The 10,710-nt window shown below is 34.9% G+C and overlaps 1 protein-coding gene across 1 annotated transcript; it reads left to right on the plus strand.

Moving 5' to 3' along the window:
* The first annotated feature begins 629 nt into the window (after nucleotides 1-629).
* On the plus strand, nucleotides 630-9,298 carry LOC122417178 (activin receptor type-2A-like). Its single transcript, XM_043430500.1, has 8 exons — nucleotides 630-1,195; nucleotides 2,881-3,071; nucleotides 3,147-3,306; nucleotides 3,517-3,656; nucleotides 4,245-4,811; nucleotides 5,871-6,008; nucleotides 6,229-6,360; nucleotides 7,357-9,298. The coding sequence occupies exons 1-8, from the start codon at nucleotides 1,141-1,143 to the stop codon at nucleotides 7,543-7,545; spliced, it is 1,572 nt and encodes a 523-aa protein (XP_043286435.1). The 5' UTR covers nucleotides 630-1,140; the 3' UTR covers nucleotides 7,546-9,298.
* The last annotated feature ends 1,412 nt before the right edge of the window (nucleotides 9,299-10,710 follow it).

Raw genomic sequence — 10,710 nt, forward strand, 5'->3', positions numbered from 1 at the left:
AACGATGTGGAAAAAATTCCTTTTCAAAATTTGCAGCTATCTCTCTCGCACTCACGGTTGTGATTACCGACTGATCCATCATCTTAACCCTAGAACGCATGACTGGGGTGTGAGCACACCCCACGCGAACTTCAAACCACGCTCCCGTCCTAACAAGCGACATTATCGACTGATTATCGACGGTTTTTTTTATATATAAATTCAATTGAAATTAGTTTTATCGTACATCATTCTTTTCGTTATAAAAAAACGAAGAAAATGGTGTAGGATAAAGTCAGTTTAGCATCGTAGGACCGGATTTATAAGCAGAAAAAGAGTGGGGTGCGTTCAAACCCCGGTCATGAGGTTGAGGGTATGAAAAAAGGGACATGAGGTGTAGGGTTAAATTTATGGCGCACTACGCACCATACAAACTTACTGTGCAATATTATTGACCGTGTGTAGCGGGCCTAATAGACCGATGGAAAAGCGCGCCAGTATGCGCCATCCCTTTATAATAATGTCATTGTCGAAGTCGAAACGGTCGAAAATCGCCGCCCGCCTCGCAGACAGCAGCTAAGTTCAGAGCGTTAAGTTCACGGCGTTTATCCGATAAAAAGTACGAATATGTATGCGTTATATATATATGTGCATTCTTGACGATCGTGTTGAGCTCTCATCGAGGGCCGCTCTCCGCCGATGCACGCATTCCGTGCTCTCGGATAGTCGCGTCTTTATGGCCTAATTTTTGCTGCATCGTTTTTTCGGTGATTGAGAAAGCTTCGTGAGATTTTATATAATCTTTGAACGATCGTTTGAGCGAACGCGAAAAATGTTGCGAATAGTCTCATAAAGTTCGTATTATAGAGACCAAAAGAAACATACACCGCACGAACAAAAAAAAAAACAAAAACAAATATAATCAGTGTTGTGGAGAAACGGGATTATTATTGGAGTTTTTGTTGGGCGCACACACGCGCGCCGTGGACCGAGACAGAAGTGTGTGTTTGCATGTCGCGTGCACGAGTGCAACAGAGAGACTAATTAACATGTGTGTCGGAGATGAATTACTACGATTTGCTCAATAGTTAACGGACGAAAAACAAAGTGACAAGGAAACGAATAAAAAATACGAGTTTTTTTTCATCGCGCAAATGTGACATGGTTGCGATGTCGTGTTTCCCTTTAATGACGTTTATCGGCGTCGGATTGTTAGGTAATATGCAGTAAAAAAAATTGAAAAAAAAAAAACAAAAGACTGGAACAAAAAATCGTTATATTTCTGTAACCTTCGCTTCGAGCGTTATTGTTATTATTATTATCATTGTTATAATGATCGCCGTAAGGATAGCTCTGCTTTCACGATCCTTTTCTTTATCTCAAATATCTCTATCGATACTTCCTTTTTTACATCACTTGTTTTTTTGTTTCGCTCTTTCATAAAATCGTTTTTTTGACGATTTTCTTTAAGTTTAACGTTGAAGCTTATACAAATATTTGAAGCGAGGCGAACCTCGCTTGCATCTGTTATTTTCGCTATCAACAGTTTATTTCCTCTCCCTCTCTGTCTTGTTTCTTGGTCCCTATCTCCGTCTCACTCACGCAATTTCATTCAGGAAACGGATGATCACGCGTCTTGATAGCGAATTGAATTTTATTGTTTCGTTAGTCTCTCAGAGGCCTAATGTCAATTGTCTTTTCTCAACAATTTTTGTGGTTTATCAATTTGCATTTTAACTCTGGAGAAAATTACTCAGTGACTTTATTTCGAAAATTAAAAATTCTTAAATTTCGGTTCGATAATTTTGTAAAAAGAACAATTTTTCAATATTTATCCATATTTTCATGTATCTTAAAAAATTAAAGCAACGCAAATATTTATTTTATTTTAATGTTTGTGAGCCAAAAAATTAGTGTATCTTTATCCAATTGATGAGTATGAAAATAAATGAGTTTGCAGTAATGGAATACAGTGAAAAGTATATATTCATTCCACAAAAAACAAGTACAATTTTTCTTACAAGATTTCTTATTCAAGAAGTCTCCGTTAAATACAAACTCTGCTTGTGAAATTTAAGCTTTGCTAAAGAATCTAACGAGTTCTAGTATTTTTCAACGATGTTTACATTATCATGGTCGATATTCCAAATTGGTTACTCCGCGTTGTATGACTCTTCAAAGAGTCACTTTTCGTAGTTGATAATTGAAAGCCAAATCAAAGCATTGTCTATTATTTTATAAAGTTTGACTTGTGGTGAATTTGAAGGAATAATGACCACAAACCAATACAAAGTATGGTAGGACAGTTCTGTAACATCACCAGAGTTCCATGGGAAATCTATTTTACTATATGGACAGGACATGGATTATAATTCGTCCAACTTCAATTTGAAATTTTTCAATATCACACATTCAATAACTGGGTCATTGTTCAAATTTTGTTGATCTGTAATTTTACATTGATCGCTTTTAGAAACTTTGTTGTGAAAAAAGGTTCACAATGAAGGGTTACATTTTTTTTTGTAATTCTGAGTGGAATTTTATAAATTTTTCTGCAAAAGCCGCATAGTTTCAAACATAGTTTCAAAAATCGAACAAATAATAAATGTCAAGGTTCTTCGCTACTTTATGCAATCCATTCAATCAATTTATACAAACTTCAATGCAATTCATTGTTTATCTTAGACAATTAGTTATAAGCAATTCATTCATGAACCAGGACAAAAAATGCATAGTTATCTAAACATTGAATTCTTGTACTAAGCTAGCCCCATGCAATTCACAGTTGAAATTGTGAACTTCATAATTAAATTCTTTCAATCACAGTCAATTGTCAATAACAGTCAATTGATAATAGCATTTTATGGTCACTTTTGTTATTGTAATGATAATTTTTCATAGGACAAGCTATCGGGCACGATGTCAAAGGTTCAGCATTTTGTGAATTCTATAACGAGACAATGTGTACGGAATCTCAACAAGGCTGTCCAGAAAGAGAAGAGTGCATACCTCACGATCCAGACAAAAGAAACCATTGCTACGTTCTCTGGCAATTTGACAACACTAACAAAAAATCTACAATAAAATTGAAGGTCTTTCCAACAAAAATTCCAGTATTAATATTTGAACCAAACTCATTGGAAAATTTTATTATTTTTTGATTGCAGGGATGTTTTTTAGACAATAAAGAATGTTATGACAAGCCTCGATGTGTTGAGAAAAATGCAGACAGAAAAAAGAAACTATTTTACTGTTGCTGCGACGGTAACATGTGTAACCAAAATTTTACTTGGGATCCTCAGCCGACAGAAAAACCGCACACAGAACGTAAGAAATTTCCTATGAATGAAGACGATTTTTTCTAATGGTCAATTTTCTCAATATATTGAGAAAGTATTTATCTACATCAAATCAAATCAGTAATCTACACACTGAATTGAACTGGATAATCCATGAGCCATGAAAAATAAATTCCAATGTAATTACAGTTACAGCAAATTTTAATACGGTTTGTGCTAATTTTTTTTTTTTTTCTAGAGCCAAAAGCTGTACCAAACGAAGAGCAACAACTTCTTACACTGGTCTTGTCCATTTCAATTCCCATGCTCGTACTCGTAATCGTTCTTTCATCATTGTATTGGTGTCTCAAACGCCGGAAGTTGGGATATTTCAACGAGGCAAGTGGCTAATCAATGCCTGAATGGATCAGAAATACATTTTCACTATAAATTAAAAGTATTACAAGTCATGAAACTGAAAATGATCAACGAATTATTATTTGGTTTTCAACCTCGTTTCGGCCAAATTATGTAGCTACTCGTGGAAAAAAAATGTTTTCTCAAATTTGTGCAAAAACTGAAAGGAAATATTGTAAGATGATGGTCCAATTTTTTTCCACATTTGTATACAAAAAAAAATTCCTATATTTAGAAGAACTAATGTTTATATTCCAACAACGAGTTTTTACCTGACTGGCAATTTCTCTGATGTGAAGTCAAAATTATAAACAGCAATAATGCTGTTCTCATAAATTATAACCGAGTTTCTTGACTTCCATTTTGAAAATTGAGATGCGTTAAAATTATGTCTGCACAGAAAAAGATATTTTTTTTTGATGAACGAACTCAAGTATACAAAATGATGATCAAGAAGATTTGGGTTATTCGTACAGGCGTGCTAGAATTTTTTGCACCTTTTGTTCCAAATATGGAAAACATTTGTAGAACACGAATGAACTATAAATTGTAATGATATCTTGAAAGCAGGTTCCCACATTGGAGCCATGTCCGTTGCCCCAGCCGTCGCCGAATTTAGGACTGCGACCGATTCAATTAATGGAGATAAAAGCGAGAGGGCGTTTCGGCGCCGTATGGAAAGCTCAGTTGCGAAACGATGTTATCGCAGTAAAAGTCTTTCCCGTACAGGACAAACCATCTTGGCAAACGGAGCAAGAGATTTTCAAGCTTGCTCACATGGATCATCAGGACATTTTGAGGTTTATCGGTGTGGAAAAAAGAGGGGACAATTTACAGACAGAGTTTTGGCTGATCACGGCATATCACGAGAAAGGATCGCTCTGCGACTATTTAAAAGCAAATGTTGTCTCGTGGCCGGAAATGTGTCGTATCGCTGAATCAATGGCACGTGGTTTGATGCATCTTCATGAGGAAATACCACCGAATAAAGTCGAAGGTTACAAGCCTGCGGTCGCTCACCGGGATTTCAAGTCAAAAAATGTTCTCCTCAAGTCCGACATGAGCGCTTGCATCGCCGATTTTGGCCTTGCCCTTATTTTTCACCCCGGAAAACCTTGCGGGGACACACATGGTCAGGTGAAGATTCATCTCGTTTTACCCAAAAATGATTAATTGATTTTCTAAGAATCGAATTAATTCCGAACCGTTGAATATCACATATCGCAATGGGGACCCATGATCAATAATACGAAACGCTTAAAAACTTCAGTCAAAGGCCGAAATCTGAGTAGATAATTCTATAAATGTTATTTGCAACAGGCTTTCATCTGATGATTCTCATCAAGACTTATCAAGCAATCATGCCGAACGTTCAACTATTGATTCCTTTTTCTTGGAAATTCATTTAGAACACGATATTATAATAAAGTGAAAAATTTCAATAGAATTCACCTTTGTATATTGAAGATATGGAAAACTAAAGATTGTTCAGTTCTATGTGAGTTGTCACAAAAACTGTAGAAAATTTCACATTTTCCGCAATAACTTCAAACGTTTCCTGCAGTCATTTTTGATATTTGTTATAGACAGCATACGTGACGAAGTTCTTCAATAAATAATGACGAACATTTTGACCACTCAGTTATGGGTTTTCGTATTGTTTCAAAACCTAAATTTTCCATTGAACAATTACCCCGTGAGCTTGAATATTTTAACTCCAAATACCATTATGCTTGTACCATCATAAGAAGTTATGTTCAACTTTTTAAACGGTGACCAGAGAATTAACTAATGAACGTAATTGATTTCTTTTTCTTTTTTCTATTTTTCTCGACCCCGTATCATCTCAACCATCGTATATTAAAAAATAAGTACAAAGTAATCTTAGTTCAAGTATCGATATTTTCATGCTGAACATGTATGCTGTCAGGAAAAAAATATCTTTCAACCCTTTACAGTGGTGTGCATCCTTGATTGCTGAGATGTAGGGTTGACTTTTTTGTGGTACATTGTTTTGGAGTTTTGGAATTTCGAATGAATAATCACAAAACATTTTCTAGTAGAAAATTATTTTTCGAATAAGTCATAATAATGTATAGCAATCGAAAACGTATAGACATGATCATCGTATTGATTACATCCAACTTTCAAGCGTTCTGTCCATTGAGAATCTAAATATCTTCGTTTTTGCCGCAGGTGGGGACACGAAGATATATGGCACCGGAGGTACTTGAAGGTGCGATAAACTTCACTCGAGACTCGTTTCTTCGCATTGATATGTATGCATGCGGTCTCGTACTTTGGGAATTGGCGTCCCGATGTACAGTTCAAGATGTGAGTGATTCTCTGACCTAGACATGGCCTTTCTCCGTTTCCAATTATTTCGCGTTGTTAAAAATTGACTGATGTATTTAAAGAATTCGAAATACCATCTACGTATACAGGAATTTTGTCCGAATTATAATTTTGATAGACGGCTGCTTGAATAATGCCCAAATTTTTGTTTTTACTGTACAAACATGTAAATAATCAAATCTATAAAACTATATTGCAGGGGCCCATAAGTGAGTACAGATTACCATTCGAGGAAGAAGTAGGGCTTCATCCGACGTTGGAAGATATGCAAGAGAGCGTTGTGCATAAAAAAGAGCGGCCACTGATACAAGAAACGTGGCGGAAACACCCGGTGAGTAAAAATTAGTAATTCATCATACATTCTGAGATTTCTGACATACGGATATTTTTTTGTATTCATTACTTGCTGAGGTTTTGATTTAATACTTTTGGTAATTATTTAAAATATTACTATTCTTTTAACTCGAAGATTTTTTCTGGATAAACTTCCAAAAGCTCATAACCGAATTTCGAGATGAAATTTGGCATACCGTATTTTTTATATAGGAAAACTTCCCTCCAAAGAATTTTTAGCGCGGTTGAATATTTCCTGAGGTATCGAATTTGAAGAATCGTTTTTTTAGCACGGTCAAGTATATCTATATGGCATATGATATCCCTCCTGCGACTAGTATCTACCTTGCTCTTTGACCACACACACACACGCGTGCGCACACACGCAACGGGATCTTTAACGCGTAAAAACTGTTGAGTTGGTTCGGAACATCTTCCAATGTGTGTGTATTTGTAGTTTTTTTTTGTATTTGTTCATTTCTATATTTGTATTTGTAGAAGTTTCGAATCCGTAGAAGTAAAAATATTCGACGCGTGGGGATGCAAGACGACTTTAAAAATTCGATATCCCGGAAAATATTCAACCGCGCTAAAAATCCTTTTGAGGGAAGTTTTATTATATCAAAACAAAGCGGTTTACTAAATTTCAGTTGAAATTTCAGTTATCTGCTTTCGGAAGTACACCTTTTTTTATTACGAGATCAAATCGATCGGGTATTGTTCCATCCGATCGGGTTCATTCCAAGAAACCGTTGTTTTTACAGCATAGTTTGAATCTCGTTGAATACCCTGTCGATAATGAGTGAGCGAATTGAAATATCATTTGTTTGGGAATTGGTATTTATTTCTTTTTATGAAAGTGATTGATAATATCAAGATAATGAAAGTAAACCATGTACACAGTTATGGGTGTCGCGAAAACGTTTACAAATTCGTTAATACTTTAGTTTGTTTTCTGGATTAAACGGATTCTGCTTTATTTTGAATTTCGAAGGGTCTACTGTCGATTTGTGACACAATGGAGGAGTGCTGGGACCACGACGCGGAAGCCCGTTTATCGGCTTCGTGCGTTATGGAAAGAGTCGCGACGTTGAGCCGAACGCTTATAATAAACAATTCGTCAACGTTGATACGAGTTGACAATACCAACGAGTGCATCACGACCAAGGAATCTAGCATGTAGGGTAGCCTCATTGTATTATAGTGTTTATTTTCAACTGCACAATCCAACCACTACTTTTCATGTACCATACTTTTTTCCGTTCGTATAAACAAATACCTCACAAATACGAAAAGGAGAAAAAAAGACAAAGAAAGGAGGGAAAACCTGCGATGAAAGTCGTTGGGATTGTAGATAAATATCCACTTTGAATTACTTTTCCTGCCAGAAGCTCGCTCGGTTATCACGGTTTTCAATTTGACACTTTGTCGTCAAACTCTTTACCGTTTCTTGCTCAATCATTAACTTTATAACTCTGATAAATTTATCCCTCATTTGTACGATCATATTTAATTTTTTTATCTCATCTTTATTTCAATTTAGTCATTAATTTCACACGTACATAGATGTGTGTTTATATAGGAAAAGAGAATGAGATTTTCGTAAACGAACAAACGCCGACGAACAATGGACATTAGATAAACTGGCTCCTCCCTTTATTTTCATAAATTACTATTATTTCCGTTTTTTTTCTTCTATTCGCATCATGGCCCTCGTTACGTAATTAGTTGTACAGTTTCAGATGATTCGACAACGTATCTCAGTAGATCATACGATTTTTTTTACATATATATTTTAAGCCAACCCGAGTACGTGATAATGGTGCAATTATCGTTGTTACGATGAGGTGGAAAAGTCTCGAAAAAACAATTTTTCGTGCTCAACTGAAAAAAAAATTATTCTCAGCTCAGATTATTTGAGATTAGCGAAAAATTCCAATTTTTTGTTAACGAAAATAATCTGCTGAGTTAATTGTGTCTCGTGCAATTGTTTTCATTCTATTATTCTTTTAGCAATGTTGACAAGTAAGGGTTAGTGGATTGTGAAAAATTTTTAGCTGACTCCGCTCAAGTCGATCAACAATATTTTCCTATTTTCGAGATAATTTGAAGAATTCAAAATATGAAAGCATTTTCCAGTTTTTGATAATTCCAGATTAGTTCGAAAGTCCTTAATAATTATATGTCAAGTTTCTAAGAATCAAGATCATACTCGAATGGAAAATAGTCCTAAATCGAAGTATGAAAATTCATGAAAATTTTCTCGTATCGACAGTGAAATACTTTTGTACGATACGCTATTCGAATGAAATGTATAGGTTGATCTATCCTCATTTTCAAAATATCAAATTTGTACAGTGCGAATTTTTACTCGATCCAAGAGGAAAAACGAATTATTGTATAGAATTGTTATAAGTATATTTTAATTCATTGGTTAATTGGGTTCGACAGTGCCAAATAATCTCACATTTTATAATATATCCATAAACAGGCTTATATATGAATATAAATAAATATATTTACATTTATGTTGATATACATACGTTCATGAATACGTGAATTCATAAAACGCGCTTTTTAATCAACTGTACATTCATTGATGCGCAATGGATTAATGAGTTCTAACAAGAAAAGTAAGTGCGAAAGAAAAGTAGGACTCGAATGGGGGGAAAAACCAACAAATTACGAAAGATTTGAGTGATTTTTCTGCTGACATATCTCCAGGAAGGTAAATCCATTCCCGGACATCTTTCGCATTTTTGTCGTGTGTGCGTGTGTATAAGAGTGTATGTATGTACGATAATGAAGAAAAAAAATATTGTTAAACCACCTGGATTTCTAAAGATGAAAGACTTCATCGAGTTGTAAATAATACAGGGTTTTTTATATAATATATATATATATCTATATATATAAATACTTATACATATACTTTATTGCTGATTTTAGCTGATTTTAGAACCTCTTTCACTTATCTTGAATTTTTTATACTGATTTTAGACGGAAATCTACTCATTGAGTTCTCCATTGAAGGATATTGTTCTGGGATCGTTTTTTTGCTTCGGGACTTACAATTTACACACATACTATGAAGAGACTCGGTAGTCTCGGTATCTTTCATGGAACAAAAAAATAGAGAAACCGAAAAAATCGCAGATTATTCATGTTGCATACTCGAGTCGCGAAAAGACGTATAATTGTGACTCGAGCAAGTTTCGACTTCAACGAGATTGTTGAAGTCATTGTTTAATTATTCAAGGTAACTCCTGTACTGCATGCTAGTCAAATGAGTGCTAAATTTCCAAAACGCTTTTAGATCAAGTTCAACGTACCGATTCAATGTATTGTTAGTGGATTTGTATTACAAAATATCTTATTAAGATGTAAAAAATATTAAAAACGCTAGTTTTGCAAAACCATCAACTGATAAATGCAATGTCCACGCTGACACATTTTCACTGGTATTTTTCAAAGAATTATCTGCGTTTTTTCATCGATTTTATTGCAACAAGTCTCATTTGTGAAAAAACTTTTTCATTCATAATTTCTGAAGGAATGAGTTTAAAGGAAAATCTACGTGGTGAATTCGTAGAGGATCGGTTGAGGAACAAAATGAGACTTGGTGCAATAAAATCGGTTAAAAAATAGCGATGATTCTTTGAAAAATACCTGTGAAAACGTGTCATTATGGAAATTTGCATCTATCAGTTGATACTTTTGCAAAACTATCATTTTAAATATTTTTTCACGTTAATAAGATATGCTTGAATACATATCTACTAACAATAATGTTAATCGGTACGTTGAACTTGGTCTAAAAGCGTTTTGAAAATTTAGCACTCATTTGACTAGCATGCAGTACAGGAGTTACCTTAATTACAATGTGAGACTCATTTTGCGGAGTACGGGCTCGTTGCTCGCGTTCATTTAGCTCGGGGAAACGGGATATGTAACAATTTATAGGGAATTGTTATATTTTACAATTAAAGATGTCTAATGAGCAGACATAGGGGAAACTTGTTCAATCATCAAATTCGTGACTGATGAACGAGATGACGCTTTGATCAAGCTTTTGTAACGCTCCGAGCGGGAATTATAGTAACTATTATTTCGAATGATTTAGTTTTGGGTGGGTTCGATTGATAAGGAGTTAAAACTCGCCTTGCGAATTTCTCTCCAATAACTCAAGACAAAGATTTAATTTTTTGATGAATAAATTGACGAAAATACGGATCTTGACTCTTCGGCTGACAACAATGTTCTCGCCAATTCTATTCCGTTCGACTTTTATGGCCGTTTTCTCCGACGCGGTTCAAACTCAGTTCAATTTTTTTCATGTAGTTTCGAG

Source organism: Venturia canescens, chromosome 10, assembly GCF_019457755.1.
Source record: "Venturia canescens isolate UGA chromosome 10, ASM1945775v1, whole genome shotgun sequence".
Taxonomy (NCBI): Eukaryota; Metazoa; Arthropoda; class Insecta; order Hymenoptera; family Ichneumonidae; genus Venturia; species Venturia canescens.